The sequence below is a fragment of the Globicephala melas genome, chromosome 15 (genome assembly GCF_963455315.2).
Source record: "Globicephala melas chromosome 15, mGloMel1.2, whole genome shotgun sequence".
NCBI lineage: Eukaryota > Metazoa > Chordata > Mammalia > Artiodactyla > Delphinidae > Globicephala > Globicephala melas.
This window is the reverse complement of record NC_083328.1, coordinates 40991769-41008628: the sequence shown is the minus strand read 5'-3', so window position 1 is coordinate 41008628 and position 16860 is coordinate 40991769. Positions and strand designations below refer to the sequence as shown.

At 45.8% G+C, this 16860-nt stretch overlaps 1 protein-coding gene across 6 annotated transcripts in view; it reads left to right on the top strand.

The window, feature by feature from the left end:
• RALGAPA2 (Ral GTPase activating protein catalytic subunit alpha 2) overlaps nt 1–16860 on the top strand; it is a 282220-nt gene that overhangs the window by 166443 nt on the left and 98917 nt on the right. For all 6 annotated transcript variants that reach the window (XM_030872473.2, XM_030872472.2, XM_060284396.1 and 3 more), the window contains 7 exons: nt 623–691; nt 1467–1604; nt 2083–2266; nt 6929–7700; nt 8537–8608; nt 13125–13248; nt 15590–15745. In XM_030872473.2, the coding sequence (XP_030728333.2) occupies nt 623–691; nt 1467–1604; nt 2083–2266; nt 6929–7700; nt 8537–8608; nt 13125–13248; nt 15590–15745 (1515 nt within the window). The remainder of the gene's footprint in view (nt 1–622; nt 692–1466; nt 1605–2082; nt 2267–6928; nt 7701–8536; nt 8609–13124; nt 13249–15589; nt 15746–16860) is intronic.

Genomic DNA, 16860 nt, shown 5'->3' with positions numbered 1-16860 from the left:
AGGGATGTGATTTATTTTCTCTCAGCCCTAGACAAATTTCACCCGTGAGGTCACTTTGTTCTCTCAGAGATACAGCAGAAATCACAAGCGATTTTCAACCTCAAGGGACCTAGAGTGAAACAGAACTTTGGACGATAGGCATATAAGCTGCTGCAAAATGTATAGTTGGGTTTTAGGGCGACCATATAATTTATCACCTAAACTGGAATGCCTTTGAGAATGAAAGTGGCGCTGTTACCCTGCAGCCGCAGGTGTGGGGAGACCTGGGGTAATTTATAAGAAAAGTAAATGGGAGCATCTTCAGAATTACTTTTGCAAGTATTTGTTGCTTTCCTTGTGAGAAGTGTGGAGATGGAAAATGGAGATTGTGTGACTGCAGAGAGAAATACTCCTTCCTCTGGGCCCCCGATTTCACTGCCAGCAGAGTGGAAACAGGCATGGCCGTCGCCTTCTGGTTTTCAGGTCACACAAATCTCTGAGGTGACTCTTCGCTTGATGTCACCTTCCTCTGGGAGTTGGCACCAGGCTGGCTTTAGTGGCAAGGCCGTCCTGGGCCTCCTTTCACGCGGCTTCCAGAACTGTTACTGGGGTCTGTTTGATTGGGAATTTGTCTTCTCTGCAGATCCTCGTGGCCACGATTGCTTTTCTTTTACCAAGTGCAGAGCACTCCTCAGTGGAAGCAGACAAGAAGGTAAGTGGCACATCGGCCAGGTCCTCCCTAGACTTTGTTTTTTTTACAGAATGGCACTTTTTTGTTTTAGAATTTTATTTATTTTTTTATACAGCAGGTTCTTACTAGTTATCCATTTTATACATATTAGTGTATATATGTCAATCCCAATCTCTAGAGGGTTTTTTTTTTTTTTTGCGGTACGCGGGCCTCTCACTGTTGTGGCCCCTCCCGTTGCGGAGCACAGGCTCCAGACGCGCAGGCTCAGTGGCCATGGCTGACGGGCCCAGCCGCCCCACAGCATGTGGGATCTTCCCAGACCGGGGCACGAACCCGTGTCCCCTGCATCGGCAGGCGGACTTTCAACCACTGCGCCACCAGGGAAGCCCTCTAGAGTTTGTTTTTTAAGAATGTAATAAAACAGATGGCAAATACTATCACATACAGGGCTATCCTTTATAATATCCCCTGTTAGGAGCTGCCGCGGAGCGGCTGGGCCCGTGAGCCATGGCCGCTGAGCCTGCGCGTCCGGAGCCTGTGCTCCGCAACGGGAGAGGCCACAACAGTGAGAGGCCTGAGTACCGCAAAAAAATAAAAAACAACAAACAAGGATATCTATAATATCCCCTGTTAGGACGGGCCCTAACAGCCTCTCTGTGAAAACCTCATTCATTTCTGTGTCCCTGAACAATGGCTGCGATGCCGGGAAGGTTCTGCTTCACTGAAGGTTTGCTGTCACTTGGGGTGGAGTCTGCGAGGCTGCAGCCTGAGGCTCTGGGTCTGCTTCGTCTTCCAGTTCCTCGTGTCCCTGCTGCTCTGCCTCCTGGACTGGTGCATGGCGCTGCCGGCGGGCACCCTCCTCCACCCCGTGTCCACGGCGGCCCTGGACGAGCAGCCCGCGGCCCGGACCCCCTTGCTGGATTACATCTACAGGGTGAGTCTCCCCTAGGCCTCGGGGCACGGAGCGTGGACTGCAGCATCAGAGAATCACCAAAACAGGTTTTAGGCATTCACATACTTATCTGTGCCCTTTTGACAAGGATTTATGGGGGTTCAGCATTTTAAAAGAAATGAATGACTTAAGGAGTGAGAGCAGAACAGTTATCCTAGAGAAGCAGTGGTTACCCAGTTCACGATGCGCGCACTTTACCCAACTGCTATCGTCAAACAACTGCAGTTTGGTCAGAATCCCCCAGTGTTCATGGGACGTGGTCTGTATCTGCTTCGTTATGAAAAGAACTGTTTCTGTTGTAGGAATATCCACAGCCTTAGTTGGACAAAATCTGTTTATCAAAGGAAGAAAAAGTATAATGGTCCCAGTTACCTCCTAAGTGCTGTTGTAGTTTGACAGGTCGTCAGGGGGCAGGAGGTTGGGGGCATCCCTGGCACACAATCCCTTCCGTGCTTCACAGGTTCTGCACTGCTGTGTTTGCGGCTCAAGCACTTACACCCAGCAGAGCCGCTACACCCTGACCCTGGCTGACCTGTCATCCGCGGATTACGACCCCTTCCTCCCACTGGCAAACGTGAAGAATTCTGAGCCGGTCCAATTTCATTCATCAGCAGAACTGGGCAACCTGCTTACTGTCGAAGAGGGTAAGATTCTTCAGAATAGTCATCCCAGTTGACAGGAAAAGGAAAGACGGTAGCCATTTGTTAATACTCGCTGTGTTACTTTTTAAGAATCTGGTGGTTGAAATCCAGGTTTCTAGAGTGCTCTGTGATAGCAAGTCCTTCCTTCCTCGTTTCCTCTCTTTTTCTGTTCTCCTCGCCTTTCTTTTCCCATCTTAGTTAAATTTTGTATTATCGAGGACGCACGGGACCCACAAACCCACAAACACAGTCCATTTTCTGTCCCCAAGGAGCTTTTCATCTCATGGTGGCGGGGGGTGGGGGTGGCGACAGGATTCAGGCAGAAGGACTCGTGTGTGGCCCGGCAGCACCATAGGGGCTTCCCACAGAGAAGGACCTAAGCCAGACTTGGAAGGACGGGCTGACTTTGCGAGGAGCTGGTAGAGCGTCGGGACCAGGCGGGCATCACAAAGGGATGGTGTGAGGCCACTCTGCTCCCGGCGGAGGCCCCCTCGCAGACATGTGGGTGTGTCAGGACCTCGGGGCTGTGCTTACCCCCCAACCACCTTCTCCCCAAATGACAAGAGCCCATCTCTAGGCCTTGGAATATGAGTCAGCATGTGGATGTGTCATCTGTATGTGTGATAGATGCCATCTATATGCCTAGACTCACATACACACACGCACTGAAACTAGTGAACTCTGAAGACTGATGAATTCTTTCGATGACAAATGTGATATTATAGTATTGTTACTCAAGATGTTACCATTCGGGTGAAGGATATCTGGGCTCTCTCTGTATTATTTCTTACAAGTGCGTGTGAATCTTCAGTTGTCTCAAAAATTAAAAGTTAAGGGGCTTCCCTGGCGGCGCAGTGGTTGAGAGTCCGCCTGCCGATGCAGGGGACACGGGCTCGTGCCCCGGTCCGGGAGGATCCCACGTGTCGTGGAGCGGCTGCGCCTGCGAGCCATGGCCGCTGAGCCTGCGTGTCCAGAGCCTGTGCTCCGCAACGGGAGAGGCCACAACAGTGAGAGGCCCATGTACCGCAAAAAAAAAAAAAAAAAAGTTAAAAAAAAATGTGGGTATAGAGTGTTAGATCATCCATGAAAATGTTATGGACTTTACAAGTTAAAAACTTAGGCCTAAGAACAGAACCTTGTAGGTAAAACTTCCTTAAAGAAAAAGGAGCGAGGGCGTGTCACCAGGAAAACAAAGTCAGGGAAATGAACAAAGAACCAAAAGGAGTCATTTCTAGGAGGTCAAGGGAAGAAAGCAGACAAGGAGCTGAAGAAGGTCAGCAGGGTCACAGGCTTCCAGAAGCTCGGGGAGGGTGAGACCAGAACAGCAGCTGTTTTATTTCCCAACCAAGTGTCTGGTGGTGGGTTTTGCTGAATACTTTGCACAGCGTGGTTGGTCTGCAGCCAGACAGCATGAGCAGGTGACCTGGGGCGTGACTGTTTGGAGCCCCAACACAGTCCCCTGTGGGGCCTCCTGGGAAGGGAGGAAGGACACAGCGGCATTAGCCAGTGAGGGTTCAGGTCCAGGGCTGTGTTTGCAAGACTGCAGAGTCCAGGGTGTGCTTCTGGCTGGGAGTGGGGCGCCAGTCGGGAGCGAGGCCTCATTTTAGCTCCTTTTATAGATGAGCAGACCAAGGCAAAGGGATTTTCCCAAGGGTGTACAGGTCAGAAGTAACAGAGGTGGAATGTGGATTTAAGGTTTTTCCACAGGGTCGTGGAACAGTGAATTCTTCACTCGGGGTTTTGCGTAGTGGAGACAAAAGACTGATCGGGGCTGTGTTGCTGGCTGGCAGCACGAGACACCTCGTCACGTTGTGTCGCCCATTTGCTTCGTCATTTGTGGGTCTCCTTCTGGAGTCCCCTGTTCTTTCCAGTTGCAATCTTTTCTTGACACTTTTTTCCCACAGTTGTAAATTCAAAACATTTTTTTTTCAGTAAAATGACCTTTGATCTATTTCTTTTTGCTGTTTCCTACCTTGTAGTCCAAAAACAGGTTCCCTGCTGATTATGACTCTTCACAGAAAAATGGCAGAAGATTAATAGGGTAATGAAAAAGGATAAACCTAAAATTGCACATTTAAATTTTTGTACCACTTTCTTTCAATGTCCAACACTCTTTGACTTGACCATTCATTCTCCAGAAAACCTCAGGACCTTATGCAAACTTGTCCTAACACAGCTCTGTGTTACTCAAAATGAGGTTTAAACTTCTATGGCAAAGGAGTTTTAAAATTCTCTAACATATTTACTAAGTTAAAAAACAAGGCTTAAAAACGTACTAGCACCCACAGCCTCTCTAGCCAAATAAGTACATCCGTGTTAAGAATGAAGAGGAAACATAAAGATATAGGTATTTCAGGTTAAACAAAACGTGCCCATATTTGAGGGGTGTTTTCATTCAGTGTCATTAATTCATCATTTATAACCACACTGTTTCTACTCAGATAATGTTTCTGATAAGCAATGTTATATTTTTATCTGTTATTGTCAGATGATTCTTTCATAGACCATTTCCCACATTTGATGTAATTACTACTTTCAAATAGAGTTACAAGCGGGAGAGACCCAAGGGGAGGAACCATCAATGTCATGACACCTGCTCACTTTTCTCATCATTAATACCTAAGTGCTTAAGAAGAAGGGAAGGGAGGAGCTTTAAAAAAAATGAAAGTTAAAGGACAACCTAACATTACTGTTTTTATATTTCATCTCTAAATTTAGAAAAATAAATATTTGGAATATATTTTTGCATACTTTTTGGACGTCACAAGCTTGTTTTCTCATAGATGGAGTCTAGACTTCCTCTTTATTTTTCAGGGCAGCCCCGGGCAGTTGATGCAGCTGAAGTCTGCCAGGGAAGAGCAGTTCTTATTTCACAAATACTCCCTTCCTTACTTTTCAGTACCAGAGATATTTGGGGTTTTTATTGGGTGTGTCATGGTTTATGACTTGATTAACGTGACTCCAGGTTAATTTCCCATTGTAGAATTCAAGCACATTCATTAAAATACAAATTTGTATTTACTGCAAGTTGAAAGTACAACCTTATGTAAGTAAAAGTAGAGGAAAGTCGCTTTTCCAGTTGTTGTTTTCTGCCATGGCCTTTATCCAGTTGGACCTTTCTTGTTAGTTTCGTAGCCTGTGCTACTGTGTCATCACCATGCGGTGTCTTACATTATGGACTTCTGAGCCCCCAGCTGGCTGCACCTTTGTTGTTGGAGCATTAACATTTCTGATGGAGCGTGTATTCATATGGGATGATAAGCATGAATAAAAAGCATCTGTAACTTTTGAAAAAGTTAATATGGACACAAAAGCAAAGGCATTCATAACTGTGATTTCAAGGGAATGAGTTGAGGTGTTTAAATTTCTCAGCTGTATGGAAATCATGCGCACTTCAGAAGGGTCGGGAAGAAGCATTTCATTTCAGAGACAGATGTAGATGACCTCCTCTGCTTCTAAAAAGTTACGATTTTTAAATGAAGTTTTATTTTTCATTGTTGAATACACGTGATTTCCTGTTCCTCAAAAAGAAAAAATTCAGAAGAAATCCAAGAAAAGTGAGGACAGTCTGGTTCTCACTCATCACACAGAATTTCCTAGATTCTAGGATTTGATCGTTTCTAGGATTTTTACATCATAATATTGATGATGTATAAATAAGTCAGTTAGATTTCTGCTGTCTGAGAGGGAGGATGGTTAGCATGAGAAAGCATATTTATAGTTATTGATGTTTTAATTAATATTTGATTTTTCATGCTGTGAATTTAGAAATCAAGTATTTCCTAAACTTTAAGCCCAAATTAGAAATCTTAGTTTGTTTAAATGTCTAGTGATTTTTTTTATTAAAAGGTTTTATTTTGACCTGTTCTTAGATTAATGCACAGTTCCCTTGTAAATTTGGTGGATTAAGATTTCCCTAACTGTTCTCAGGCTTAAGTAACCGTTTCAGTCCCTACTTGTGGATTTCATCTGCTTCTCCTTCATATCGCAAACATTTCACACAGCCCCCTTTCACATGATATTGTCCAAGTCCTTCTATACATCTGAAGTCTTAAAAATTTTATAAATTAGTTGCTCCTGGGCATTTAATCATCAACTACAAATTCAGTGAAAGCCTTCTAAGTAATTCCATGAATTATTAATATATCAGATTCTGTTAAATATTTAAAATGACCTCACAGCAAAACATAAATAGCCACAATAATCCTAAAGCAAATTGCTTCAGATATATTTCAACAGTCCCAGGCTCAGTTCATCCCTTATGAATGTCTCCCGTCACCCACTGAGGGGAGCGAGGCCACCTCCCCAGCCCCCAGCCCTCTGCGCTGCCGTCCTGTCCAACGGCAGATGTCCACCTCCTGGAGCTCCTAGAACTGTCACCCCTTCAGGATCGGGATCTGTCTCTGGTTTATGTCTGTATCTACACGTTTTTAAATATCCCTTTCCGAATGAGATCTTCACGTAAGTTGGTTCTTTCAGCCATCTATCTAACTTGTGCTTTTAAATTCAAGTAGAATGAATGTCAAAAAGAGAAAACAGGTGGAAAAAATCCCCAGACTAAAAAAAAACAATCCACCGTGCTAGGGACCGATTGCAATCCGGCGGTGGTCCTTTTTCACTTTCATTCTCCACTGTCTCTCGGTGTCCCCGTCCTGCTGTCGGCAGAGAGGAGGCGAAGGAGCGTGGAGCTGATCCCGCTGACTGCGCGCATGGTGATGGCACACCTGGTGAACCACCTGGGACACTTCCCCCTGCACGGGGGCCCCGCCGTGCTGCACAGCTTGGTCAGTGAGCACCACGACAACACACATGCCGACGCTGCCGAGCTCTCCCCCGACGTGTTCAGGAGCCCGAACCTGCAATTGTTTGTGTTCAACGATAGCACCCTCATCTCCTACCTGCAGACACCCGCGGCGGGTCCTCCCGGCGGGTCGCCAGAGGGCGCCCCCTCGGACGTGAGAGTGATCGTGAGGGACATCTCGGGGAAGTACTCCTGGGACGGGAAGGTGCTCTATGGACCTCTGGAAGGCTGCTTAGCCCCAAAGGGCAGAAGTCCCTCGTTCCTGATCTCGGACTGGCATCACCAAACACCTGGACCTCAGAGGGATCTTTCTCAGACTGAGGACGGGGAGGACGTCCTCAACAAATTACTTGAAAACATTGGCCACACAAGTCCCGAATGCCTTTTACCGTCACAGCTCCATCTCAACGAGCCTTCCCCACCCCCGTGTGGAATGAACCGTGCCCAAGAGAAGGAAATCACCGAGATCCTCCTGCGCCAGAGCGCACAGGAAGATGAGTATGTCCAGAGGTGCGACTTGGACGTGGCCATGAAGGTTGCCAGCCAGGAGCCGCCATCACCGGTGGAGCCCCGGGGAGCCTTTTACTTCTGCAGGTTGCTGCTCGATGACTTGGGAATGAATTCTTGGGACAGAAGGTAACGATCCACTCTAGACCTTCAACTGTCTTCTTATTTTTGTGTGACAGTTCTTATCAGTTTTGGGTTTGGGAAGCAGAACAGAAGTGGAGATTTTTCTCTATTTCAGGATTTATAGCTTATTTTCTGCTAAATTAAAGCTAGAAATGAAATTAAGTGGGCTGTACTGATGCACAGATGGAATTCCCAACATCGGTTGTGTATTTTAAAGGGTATCAAGCATTTACTCTGTGTGTGTGTTTTAATTACTGCTCTGTCCATTGTTGCTTCTGCCATCATTAAAGATGCCAGTGGACTACAGAGGTGAATAAGCCACAGTCTCTCCTTAGCTCTGGTGAGGGAAGAAGACTTAATATTGAGTTGGCCAAAAAGTTTGTTCGGGTTTTTCTGTACCACAGTACCCGACACAACTCTGATGAAAGACAGTGTGACTCAGGACCTCTAGAAGAACCGCCAGGCCATCCAGAAGTAGGGGGCAGTGGAGAAGACTCTGCGGAAGGGGTGGGTTTGAGCTGCAGAGATGGAGAAGAGTCTCATGGCAGAGCTGACAGTGGAAACAGAGATACAGGCACACACACAAGTCACACACTCATGGACCACAGCCACCCGTTGTCCCTGGACAGTAAACCGGATGCAGTGGAGTCATGATGCCTTTGAATATCTTAAGAATGAAGTTCATTCTATAGGCTTCGGCCACAAATCTTTGGTGAATGATGTAGTTGTGGATGGGTAGACAGATGGATGGATGAATAGGTAGGTTTGTTCATTGACTGATTGGAAAGGGCAGAATTGATCTGTGATCACACGACTTTTCTTCCATTCCTTTTCCTTTATAGGAAGAATTTCCATCTGTTGAAGAAAAATTCAAAATTATTGAGAGAGCTAAAAAATCTGGACTCCCGACAGTGGTATGTGAAAGTATATCAAACCACCTTATTCCTGTCTGTCTTTGTGTGGGGGGGATGTCGGAGATGGCTGCAGAAGTGATACCCCTGCAGAGACCTGGCAGCTGGTGGCATTTGCACAGGCCATGCCTTTGGTAGTTTTACTCTGTGCGGTAAACTTACATGTTTACTACACAAGGAAGAGGTCCCCTAACCTCTGCCTTGATTGAGAGCCTTTCAGCCAGTGGGCACTTGTTCTCATTTCATCTCTGCAGCCCCTCTTGTCCCGCCGGCCCAGGTCACAGAGCCGCCCATGTTCACGGACCTCGTGGTTGGGAGCCTGTGAGTCTGACTCCATGGGCTGGCGTGCAGTGGTCTCTGCTCTGTGGGGTAGGCAAGGTTAAGACCCCGGTGCTGTAATCAGGCGCTCTCTAGCCCTAAACCTCGTTCTCCAAAGCAGGTCAGATCTCAGATCTACCTCTTTTCTGTACAATCTTAGAAGCAGTTCCAAAGATAAGCTCCAACCAGTGTTTGATCTGGGGAAATGTGTGCTTCCGAAAGCATCTTAGTGCGGAGCTGGTGTTGTACCGGGTACATGATGGGTGCTTGGAAGAAATGAATACACTGCTGCCTTAATCTTGAGTTTTTACAAACTGATTTAAAAAAAAAATAGCTTTCTGCTCCTCTTGTATTCCCTTTAGGAGCATCATTAGACATCTCATTAGAGAAGAAGACCTGAAGCCGTTATTCCTCACACTGTCCTTCCCCACATTCAGTTTCCTAATAGTTGTTGTGCTGCTTTTTCTCCAGAGGAAGAGACTGAGTTCTCTGTGGAAATTTGGGGGGTTGGATTTTTGCTGAAGGGCTCGGGGATTCACTGCCCCTTCCCTCTTGTCCTCCAGTAGGAAACAAGCGGTCACTTGGGTTCCAAACTCAGCTTTTCAAATGTACGCTGAATTATTTCATGCTCCTTCGTATTAAGTGAAGACATTGGTATCTTGTGATTGTGGCCAATTTGTTGAGTGTTAATGCACTTTAGTTGCATGAGGTACAATCGAAGTAGCTCCCTGGCGGGGCTGTTGCAGTATAATACAGCTTCGGAGAGCTGATTGGCAAGTCCTCTCCCCCCCGATTAACCTTCACCTAAAACCCCAACTCCTGGATTGAGTGTCTTCTCAACATCTAAAAAGGTATCCACTTACTTTATGGTAAAGGGTGTTTTCAAGGTTCTTTTTAGAAAAAAAAAACCCAGAAATAAGTTGAGGGCTCTTTAGCTCTGAGATCCCGCGTACCAGTAAGTTAGCAGGTAAGAACATAACCTCGGCCCTCAATTTCCAGTCAAGATGTTTCTATTTATTTCTGGTTTCAATTTATTTCCCTGCTGTCAAGGCAGAGTTTCTGCTTAGCATGTTCTTAGGAAAAGGAGAGACCACCTCACAGCTACGATTTGTATACTGTGAAGTTAGCAAAGCTGTAAATAATGTGATGAACGTACATACAGATTAAAGAAGGCTCCCCTTTTCAATATTAACACCTCTTGCCACCACATGGTAAAGTGAAAGTTACAGTCGTGTTTCTTTGTTTGGCTTTTTAATGTGACAGCACAAGGAAACTGAGCGATTCTGGTCTATTCTTAATAAGAAAGAAAACTGCGTTCTAATGAGGAAGAGGAAATGGTTGCTTTTCTGTACGTGTGGCCCTGAATTACCTACTCCTTCGAGCACTGGCTCAGCAGCTTGTGGATATGAAGTGCTGTTGATGTTGCTAATTGTCATTGCAAAAGCCTGGCTCTAATAAGGCCGGACACAGCGTCTGCATCCTCCCAGGCTCTCTGCGGCGCTAACATTTTGGAGGCTGTGAAATTTGATGAGTGTTTACAGCTAAAGGTCACCTTTGCTCACACCTCCATCAGTCACACAGTCACCGGGCCGAGCTCTCTCTGCTCCACATTGAGTTGATGAGGACCTGTAAGCAGCTACAACATAAAAAGCTTGGACTTTAAGGAGAACAAACAAAATCATTTCAGATAAACCTGAGACTGCTTTATGTATGTCAAGTGTATAGAATAGAGAAAAATTAAATGCTGAGGACTTTTAAATATATAGACAGAGCTGCAGAAAGGAATTGAGTGACTATCCTTTTCTCTCCATTTGTTGAAAGAGACTGTCTTTTAGTTCATAGGTTATGACCTCTCTTACCATCCAAGCCCCCACATGACTACAGCTCTTAGAATAAGCTAGTCAGAGTCCAGACTGCTGGCCAGCCCTGCCTGCAGTCTGGAAGGGAATGATGTCACAGTTTTGGGCTCCACGTGCCTGAGGACAAGCTTTCCGACAGGCTGAGAGCACAAGGTCTCTGCTAGAGCACCGCCCACTAGCATCCATCACCCCCTATGTCTGTTCCCCTGAGAGCAGCACCCCACCAGCGTGTCCGTCAGGGCCTTCAGGACACCCACCTTCCCCACTGGCAGCAGGACAGTACACTTCAAAAGCCTTAAAAGTGGGCAATGACCGAGGCTCCACATCCATGAATTTATTTTAAGGACATACCAAAGATAATGTGAAAACGTCTTTCAAATGGAAGCAACCTAAATGTCCAATAGCAAGGACTGAGGATATGGAATATTAATATAATGGAATATTACACAACCATTATTAGTAACTTTGTTATACAAGCACACGGTATAGAAATGTTCACACTCCAACACGGTTTAAATGGTGACTTTTCGGTTATGTATATTTTATACAATTAAAAAAAGTGTTCACAGATATTTTAAGTGAAAAAATTAGTGGCAGAACACAAGATAGACTTCTCATTTTGTATGCAAAAATGCATCCTGAAGTAGTAACAATTGTGATTTCAACATAGAAGCAAAGAACATTAGTGGGTTTTTTTTGGGGGGGGGGTTTGTTTTGTTTTGTTTTTTGTGGTACGCGGGCCTCTCACTGCTGTGGCCTCTCCCGTTGTGGAGCACAGGCTCCGGACGCGCAGGCTTAGCGGCCATGGCTCACTGGCCCAGCCACTCCGCGGCATGTGGGATCTTCCCAGACCGGGGCACGAACCCGTGTCTCCTGCATCGGTAGACAGACTCTCAACCACTGTGCCACCAGACAAGCCCATTAGTGGTTTTTTTTAATTCTTCTTTTTCCTTTCTATATTTTCTAATTTCTTCTCTAAGTATGATAATTTCATGTAAATTATGGAGGGACATGAATAAGCTATCTAGACAAATAAAAGGAGCGTACTCTCCTCCTTGATTTATTTTTATAACTTTCCAGTTGAGTTTCAATTCATTCTGCTAATTAAGTAGAAAAATAACATTCCTGCAGAAGGAGATATTGGGAGATATGTTAAAATACAGAGCCCAGATTCCACCACCATTGATGTCCCATCGGATTATCATGTTGAGGTATTGAACGATAAGACAACAGAAACATTTCCATGTTGTTGAAGTGCTTGGTAGTTTTTCCTATGAGATTTTTTCAAAGTGTATGGTAGAAATCAGGAGAAGCGTGGAACTGCTCTGGAAATGATAATCTAAAATTTTAGAACATAGAGACTGGAGTCAAGGTCTTGGGTGATGGAGCTGCGGAATGGTTCTTGATTAAAGCTCTGGTCCAATAAGAGCGGTGTCTTTGCCTCTGAACTGTCTCCAGATCACTTGGTGTAGGTCTAGTGACTTTGACACTTTACTCCAGGGTATAGTTTATAGAAATGGTTATTGATATGTTCAAATATATCATCGTATCTCTGGTCAATTCAACAGAGTTTTAACTGAGCAACTTCTATGCACCAAGGACCATGCTGGATGCACAAAAGTTTAAGAAACAGGGCTGCTTTCCTCAAAGTGGTGTCACATTTACCTGATTTAACAGCAAAGTGCCCCAAATCCATCATGGAGGAAGTGGACGAACAGTTTGTATGTCCAAAGAAGTTTCCCTGGGCAGCTGTCCACCCTGAGGGTGCCACCCCTCACAAAGAAAGTACCTAAGTGTGTTCTGCTTTGAAGAAGTAGTTTCCATTTCTCACAAAGTCTCGGCCAATTTTACAGTTCCAATCAGCGAGCTCCCCGGTTTCCTTATCTCAAAGTGTGGGAAGTGAAGTATGTGTGGTCACAAGGATCTGTTCACAACTGAGATCTATCTGAAATGCTTTCAGAGGTATATTTTTACCGAAGTTGGAGAGAATTTGTCAAGCCATGAGCTCTTACATGCTGTTCGTACATCATACCTGTGAGAGAGTGGTGTCAGGAGCCCAGGCTGCCCTGTCTCAGCTCCCGGTGTCCTGCTTGCTACAAGTGCTTTTCTGTCACTTTCTGTGCCTCCTTTCCACCGTGTCCATGAGGAGGTGATGATAAGACCTGTCTCATTAGGGCGTCTGCAAAGATAGATGAGACGTGTGTTGAGCCTTCTTGGAACAGTGCCTGACCCCTTGTAAGTTCTCAGCAAGTGTAAGCTGTGTAGTAGAAGCATAGGTGGTGGCAGTAAAACAAAACTTTGTACGTAAGTATTCTAACTCCTTTAAATCTAAAAATTTACAGCCGTGAAACGCACAAAATCGCCGTGTTTTACGTTGCTGACGGCCAAGAAGACAAGTGCTCGATCCTTTCCAATGAAAGAGGAAGCCGAGCGTACGAAGACTTTGTTGCTGGACTGGGATGGGAGGTAATTCATTTCATTCAGGAGGCGTTTATCGATCAGCACTTTTTAAGGATGTATGTAAACTAGTCATTGATGGTCTAAATTTTTACTTAGGTTTTTACATTCAAATATAGCATGGGTAGAGTTCTGGAGTTGAAGAATATATCGAATTTGACATCTTCTATCAGTTATTTTTGTACTTTATACACAAACTTTTGTTTCCCCTTAACTTTCTTCTTAATATGATTTCATTTGCTTTTCATCAGAACTGAATAGTCAGGTCGGCTCTCCCAGCCATAGACAGTGTGTAGTAAGAAAGGACAGTGGGCAGGGAAGCAATGGATTTGGTCCCTACACGGAGGCTGGAAAAGAAATCAATGGTGAAAAATGAAGAGTTGGATGAAGTTAAAAGTTGACTTGACGGTAGCCATGATGGTTTAGCTCTCAACCTGTTTCCCTAAGGTAGATCCCTGGATGGTTGATATTTTAAAATTTTGTTTTCTCTTTACTAAGTCATACTCTGACCAAAAGACATCTATACATTTATACACATGCACACATACACACACATATATCTGTCTCCAGAACATATTCCCAGAATCTAAAAGAATTCAGAGTAGTTAAAATGGAAATCAGCATATCTGAAATAATTTTCTTACTTTTTCTTACTTTTGTTTTGGTTTCTTGGTTATCTGTGTTGTGGGAAACTCTCTGGGTGCCTAAGCGAGACTTACCTCCGAGAGCTGAGTGTTAGCGAAGGGACCGATGTGGAGGTGGGGACAGGGTAAGGGTACTTCAAGGTCAAGACCATATACTTTCTGAAATGTCAAGTCGGTTTTAGTCTAAAAGAGTTACTGAACTTTCAATAAACTGTTCTTCTTACCAATAAGATGATTTCTTGTCATAGAATATACTTACTATTTAACCAACATTTTTTTTTAATTAGTTAATTATTTATTTTTATTTTTGGCTGCCTTGGGTCTTCGTTGCTGCGCGCGGGCTTTCTCTAGTTGCGGCGAGCGGGGGCTACTCTTCGTCATAGTGTGCGGGCTTCTCATTGCAGTGGCTTCTCTTATTGCGGAGCATGGACTCTAGTCACACGGGCTTCAGTAGTTGTGGCACACGGGCTTAGTTGCTCCGCAGCATGTGGGATCTTCCCGGACCAGGACTCGAACCCGTGTCGCCTGCATTGACAGGTGGATTCTTAACCACTGCACCACCCCGGAAGTCCTAACCAACATTTTTAAACCGTACATTTCTTTTTTGTTTGTTTTTTGTTTTGGGGGTTTTTTTTTTTTGCAGTATGTGGGCCTCTCACTGTTGTGGCCTCTCCTGTTGAGGAGCACAGGCTCCGGACGCACAGGCTCAACGGCCATGGCTCACGGGCCCAGCCGCTCCGCGGCATGTGGGATCTTCCCGGACCGGGGCACGAACCCGTGTCCCCTGCATCGGCAGGCGGACTCTCAACCACTGCGCCACCAGGGAAGCCCAACCGTACATTTCTTAACTAGAGTTTTAAGAAAAGATTAGAACATTAATTCAGTGTATGTATTGATTGTCTTTAGCACAGAAGAAATTCTTCCATTTCTTTTTCTTTTTCCAGTTGTGTTACCACAGGTGCTTTACTGAAAGAATAGTAGTTTATGAAAAGTAAAACAACAAAAAAAGAAAATACCAAAATGGAATCTAAGCACTGACTAAGTGAACATTCACACATAGCTTGAAAAAGAATTATAACTCAGAGACTTTTGGCAGTGGTATAAATTGGAACAACCCTTTTGAAAGGCAGTTTAGGAATGGCTGTTAAGTTTGGAAACTTTTGTACCCCTTAACCTGAAACACTGCTTTGAATGCTCCTTCTGGTTTGAGAAAACAGAAAATCCCACAAATCCAGCGATAGGGGAGCTCCGTGTGTGTCTATACATATATACATATTTATGTATAGGAGGGGATAAAGCTGGAGAAATATGCACCAAACTTTGTTTTGTTTTGTTTTGGTTTGGTTTGGTTTGGTTTTTTCTTTTTGCGGTACGCGGGCCTCTCACTGCTGTGGCCTCTCCTGTTGCGGAGCACAGGCTCCGGACACGCAGGCCCAGCGGCCATGGCCCATGGGCCCAGCCGCTCCGCGGCACATGGGATCCTCCCAGACCGGGGCACAAACCCACGTCCCCTGCATCGGCAGGCGGACCCCCAACCACTGTGCCACCAGGGAGGCCCAATGTCATCTAACTTTGTATTACGTTTGCTTATAATCAGAAAACTATAAATGAACATACTTAGATTTTTAAAAAACTCTGCATTCCTGCTAAGTAAATAAGAACGGCTCCCGTTTGACCTCCACTTCTTTCCCTCGTGCCTGTGTCAGGTGGACCTCTCAACCCACTGCGGGTTCATGGGCGGACTTCAACGCAACGGCAGCACAGGCCAGACTGCCCCCTACTACGCTACCTCGACCGTGGAAGTGATTTTCCACGTTTCAACTCGGATGCCATCAGACTCAGATGATTCGCTCACCAAAAAGGTAAAGGGCCTCCTTGGGGACCATGCTTGGCGGCCCCAGTTTGTAGGTGAGGCACACCTGGGACAGAGTGAAGTCCGTGGCCTGATGTACATGGAGACTGGTTTCCTTTGGATGCGACCTTGGGGTCGCTCTCCTCAAGCTACACTTGTCATGAGTCTGAAATATCCAGCTTGGCACAAACTAGGTAAAGAAATGCATGAAAAGCAATCAGTCGTTTAAGTCTTAAATCCTGAGATTAATTTAGGAAAAGGAAGGGTCTTAAATGTTGTTAACTTTAGATCTTCTCTCACATGACTGTTAACTGAGAGAAAATGATGCTGTCAACCTCTCGGGTTGGCCGAGGTCATCTGACGTAAGGACCCTGTACTGATGGGGTCAGAGAAAGCAGGCGCCCCCCCAACCAGGGCTGCTGGGGGGCAGCTTAGCAAACGACTGTCAAAATGGCAAGCGCAGGTGCGCTGCTGCCTGGCTGCCCTCCTCTCGGGCCCCCACCTCTTGTTCTCCAGAGTTCAAAGGAGACCTCCTCCACCTCTGAGAAAGCTCTGCAGGGTTCCCCCTATGCTTTCTAACCTGCAGGATGTCCACCTCAGGTAACTTGCAGGAAGTGAGGGACATCCTAAGAGAAGAGGACTTTTTACTCTGGGGAGAAAGCCTAGGAATCTGACCTACGTCTCTGTTTGCAGATGAGAACATCTGGGCCTCGCCTGCTGGTGGGTGGCAGAGCCCGGAATCCCTGTCTCACACCCACTCTCTTCCTGCAAGGATGCCAGGAACCTAGGGCAGTAACTGGTGGGTGGAAAGCAGACCATTCCCATGCCTGATGGGCGGTGGCAGGGGGGTGGGGGGGGGCGTCTAGCATGGTGGCTGTAGCCAAGGTTCAAGTGTGTCTCAAGGTACTTCACCAGCCTGTGCCTCAGTTTTCTGATCTATTAAATGAGATTAAAAACACAGCCCACGTCCCAGGGTTGCTGGGCAGTAGGCGAACAAGGCCTGTGAAATGGCTGAGTGTGGTGCTGGTAGCATCCCTACCCGTCAGCCCCCGTTGTTGCTGACCGGTCTGATGGACTCTTTCCTCCTGGCCTGTTAGGCAGGTGATTGATACTGGCCAGAGGGCC